This window comes from Ctenocephalides felis, unplaced genomic scaffold, assembly GCF_003426905.1.
Source record: "Ctenocephalides felis isolate EL2017-DRISC unplaced genomic scaffold, ASM342690v1 CF-g0.4_SCAFFOLD_01886, whole genome shotgun sequence".
Taxonomy (NCBI): Eukaryota; Metazoa; Arthropoda; class Insecta; order Siphonaptera; family Pulicidae; genus Ctenocephalides; species Ctenocephalides felis.
This window is the reverse complement of record NW_020538040.1, coordinates 33346747-33351841: the sequence shown is the minus strand read 5'-3', so window position 1 is coordinate 33351841 and position 5095 is coordinate 33346747. Positions and strand designations below refer to the sequence as shown.

General features: G+C 32.2%; 1 protein-coding gene across 1 annotated transcript; it reads left to right on the top strand.

The window, feature by feature from the left end:
• The first annotated feature begins 2469 nt into the window (after positions 1-2469).
• LOC113377153 (RNA-binding protein spenito-like) lies at positions 2470-5095 on the top strand. Its single transcript, XM_026617368.1, is given in 5 exon segments — positions 2470-2575; positions 2670-3139; positions 3141-3539; positions 3541-4541; positions 4544-5095. Coding segments are annotated over 4 exon segments (2256 nt in total). The 5' UTR covers positions 2470-2575; positions 2670-2738; the 3' UTR covers positions 4999-5095.

Below are 5095 nucleotides of genomic sequence, written 5' to 3'. Positions count from 1 at the left end.
TAATAGGCTCATTGTAAATATTTAGTTTATGTATATAAATGTGCATTTTAGGTGGACACTACAAAATTAATTTATTTATAATTGATTTATAAATAACATATTAATTTGTTCAAGATATGCATTCCTAATTAATTTATTATAGTATTGCATTAGTTTCTAAGATATTTATAAAATGCTATATTAAAAAAAAATATGTTAATAGTATATAATATTATTTTATATTATGTACTATGATATATATATATATATATATATATATATATATATATAACAAAGTGTATAAACTTATTACGAATCATTTGAAATTTGAAATATCTTACTACTTAACTAGTGTACTAATTACCAATATAAATTAAAAGATGATTTAATTTATTGACTTGCATATAGACAAAAGGAATCATTTTTGATCTCTGCATATGTTTTTGTGACAATCTTGTATAACAGTGAATGTTTTGTTTTATTCTCAACTATTTATTGCACTATTATGCTAAAAACTATTAGTTCACTATCACTAATAGTCATAGATTGAATATTTTATAATATATTTAATGATATTAACAATACAATTACTTTAGTCATTCAAAAATAAATAAAAAGTGATATTTGTATTAACATTTATTTAAAGTATTCTACCTTAGGATTACTATATGATAATTCTGGGAATTATCCAATTTATTATAAAGTAAATATTTAAAATAAACTTTGACAACGTTATCTATTACGTAAGTATTAGTTAGGTGATGTATTTTATGCTAAAGAAGCAATTTAATTATGTGTTATTGAAAAAAGTATTTATAATTTGTTAACATGTGACATGATTAATTTTATTAGTGGTATGTCAAATGTAAATGAATGGAATGTGAATTGTAAGAGTTAATTTCCAATAGCAAAACATCTACCTATTATGAATGTAATTTGTTCATAGCACGCTATTTCCAATTGAATTCATTGTCTTAGATTGATCTATCATAATTATTAAGTTTGCATTATACTGTCAGATTCATATCTGAAATGGTTTACTGTACTTAAATTTCATAAATCTGTTTTATTTAAGTACTGTAATATTTACAGCTAAATTAAGGAAACTCATTAGTTTTTATTGAATGCTCAAATTAATTTTAACTACAATGCAATACAATTGTTTCTTCAAAATCTAATAGCTATTTGCTTATGCAATATTCAAAAATATTGCCTAAACGAATTGGTTATCCAATTAAACTGTAAATACAAATTATGGCTGGACTTGTTTTGAACAGCATTGAGTTATTGTTATATTAAATAAACCGTAATATTCTATATATATATAGATATACACACATATATTAAAAAATCCGCAATAAGAAATTGATATTGAATTGGTTTTATTTTATAAAATATATTTCATAAAGATTTACATTACATCTAAAATCACAGTCTAAAACTTATTCTCTTTTTAACACAAAACAAATTTGTACATTATATTACAGAATTTTATTATGACTAAAAGGTGAAGATGCCGTTTGGACAAAGAGATAACTGTTGAGAAATATTGTGTCATCCAGACATGTTGCTATTTTGTCAACAGCAAGCTCATAATATTTTGTACTGATAAAAATATATGTACTATTATTGTTTTAAAAAATGTAATTATATTAGATATTAAATAATAATAATAATATAGATCCAAGCAATATCTTTATTAAACAAAATTCATGAATATAATACAGTATTAAATAATGCAAATAATATGCATTTCTGTTCCGAAGAATGGTTCAGCTTTTCATAAACCTATCTATATAATATTTCAGATAAATTCTCAGTGTTTATAATACTATACATTCGCTTTTCTCTCTGCCTTGTTTACTATCTATTTACAATATAATTACGATTTATTTTCATCAATCTTTTAAAGTTCGTCTTGTTCTTTCAATGATGTTCAATATGGACCTGATTCAGTTTACGATTAATCTAATTGCGAGTGAGTACCTCAGTGATTTACGCACCTGATTTTGTGAAGTAAGTGACTATTATGCTTTTAAACTTGTTTATGTATACTTATATCCAATTCAACCGCAAAATATAATTATACACTTATATATTCAAACTTTGTTATTCTTATGAAAATGTTGTATTGCTCTAATTATTTTAAAATCTTCTCTCACTCTCTTTCGCTCTATTTCCATAATTATCAGAATAAATCGTATATTTTCTTTGTATTTCAAGAAATTTTAGAATTCACGCAAAACCTATTTTATATATTTTTGTTCATTTTAGGATACCAAAATGTATTGCCATGTGGCGCAAGATTTGCAATGTATATGAATTGGAAATTGAGAAGAAAAGATGTATTTTACTTATTAAAAAAATTCAATCAGATACTAATTTTAGCGTTAACGGCTCGATAACGGCTCGATAACGGATTTTGAATATTTTACATCCGTTATTCAAACTGCTTTTTATGAACGTGGCAATGCTGCTGCTACTACGCGTCAAGAAGACGGAAGTTCGCCATTACAATAAATATCTTAATAACTGAGAAGTTCATAGGATGAGTGCTTTCTGAAAATTAATTGTTAATAATTATTGGAGATACACGGTGAGATTTTGTGATTAAATGTGCCATAAAGTTTAAATTAGTGATAAGTGTATAGTTGTGATGTTTTTCGTAACTTCTGTTTTTTAAATAACAGTGACGCTGAGGTCCCGGGTTTGGATACCGCCATTGCTCTTGTCGCATAAGTACAATAAAATCATTTTTAATGATTGGAGTATCGAGAGGAGAAAGAGACCGCCTAACCGTTAAAATTCATAACATGAAAAGGAGTGGATCTAGAGATTCACCTCCTCCGCGCACAAAAAGATCCAGAAGCAGTATGGGCAGATACGAAGATAGTTCTGATGAAAGGATTACACCAGAGCGTATTCGTCGGAGGGCAAGATCGCCCAGTTTAAGGACTAGATATATTTCCCCTCACAGGGAAGAGTACATGCGATCACGGGATATTCCTGAGAGATCTTATTCGTATAAAGTACTTTGTGTAAGTGCTCTGCACCCAAAAGCCAGCGATGAAGTAATAAAAGATACACTTTACAGAGAGTATAAAAAATTTGGTGATTTAAGTATTCGAATATCTCATGATCTAGATGAGAGGGTAGCCTATGTGTTTCAGAACTGCAGAGGATGCTCGAGAAGCAAAGCATAGTAAACCACGTATAATTTTATATGACAAAGTTGCTTTAGTAGAACCTGTTTATGAAAGCAACCGAGCTGAAACCTATCGAAGCCGACCTCGATCATTCACTCCAGAATATGAAAGAACATATTATGCACGATCACCAGAACGTCGCAGACCTATTGAACACTATGAACGAAATTATGGACCTCCCCCTACGAGCATTGCTCATAGGGAGTTTCGTCCTATTGCACACCATGAATATCTTCCTCGTGGACCTCCCATGCATCATGGACCTCCACACATGCATCCAGGTCCACCGCACCACTATGTTCCTCGTCATCTCATTCATGGTGGTCCCAGGCCTCACACCCCATTTGAAAAACCAAAATAAAAAAGATAAGTTTCCAAATTATTTGCATCATGTTCAACCAGAAGATGATCCATTGGCCACCAGAACGTTGTTTGCAGGTAATTTGGAAATAAACATATCAGATGAAGAATTACGTCGTATTTTTAGTAGGTATGGTATTGTTGAAGACATTGATATTAAAAGACCTCCACCAGGCACTGGGAATGCATTTGCTTTTGTAAGGTATCAAACATTAGATATGGCACACCGTGCCAAAGTTGAACTGTCAGGTCAATACATAGGAAAATTTCAGTGCAAAATAGGTTATGGTAAAGCTACACCGACCACTAGAATATGGGTGGGCGGTCTAGGGCCATGGACTTCTGTTCCACAGTTAGAGAGGGAATTTGATAGATTTGGTGCTATAAAGAAAATTGAATATGTTAAGGGGGACAATAATGCTTACATTTTGTATGATTCTATAGATGCAGCACAGGCTGCTGTTAAAGAAATGAGAGGTTTTCCTTTAGGTGGGCCTGATCGTAGATTAAGGCTAGATTTTGCTGATGTTACGCCTGGTGGTCCATTTCGCCCTAAGCATGCATATCCAGTTGCAGAAGATAGTGTTGAGTTTAGGCGAGTACCAGAATATGAAAGTTACGAAGGGTGGGAAGAAGGTAGTTTCTATTCTGGTCCTCCTAGAAGTTATAGAGGCCGTGGTGGACCTTGGCGTGGTACTAGAGGTGCGTACAGGGGAGGATATCATGGTGAAGGCTATAGAGAAGAGGATTATGTCAGTAGACGTCTGCCTCCTGAGTTGGACTATGAAACTTCTCGCTGCATTAGGAGATCAGGTTCTCGGGAGCCTGGAGTTGATAGATCTCGATCCCGTTCACCTAGGCATAGATCACCTGAAAGTGATTCAGATACGTCAACTCGACGAGGTTGTGTTGGTAGTGGCATGTTAGCTTCTGCCAGAACTTTACCGGAAGTTGCGCGCAAATCTACAACAACCTGGCATGGTGCACTTATATTAAAAATTCTCTGTTTCCTGCTAAGTTTCATTTGACTGATGGTGATAATGATATTGTGGAAGGACTCATGAAAGACGAAGATGGCAAGCATCATCTGAGAATAACTCAAAGATTGAGACTAGATCAACCAAAACTTGAAGATGTTCAAAAACGGATTGCAACATCTAGTTCACATGCGATATTTTTAGGTCTTGCTGGATCTACTGGTTCAATTTCAAATGATGATACTAGTGTGCAAACTAGGCCACTAAGAAATCTTGTTTCATATCTCAAGCAGAAAGAAGCTGCAGGCGTAATATCTTTATTAAATAAAGAAACAGAAGCAACTGGAGTGCTTTACTCTTTCCCGCCTTGTGAATTTTCGACAGAATTGCTAAAGCGAACATGTCACAACATCACAGAGGAGGGGCTTAAAGAAGACCATTTGGTTATTGTAGTTGTCAGAGGTGGAACAGCCTAATCCATATTGGTTTTTGGTATGATACTGTAATTTTACTATTTTTATATAATTTTTGTAGGGCTTTGAATGAATCATTCAAATATTTAATTTTACAATT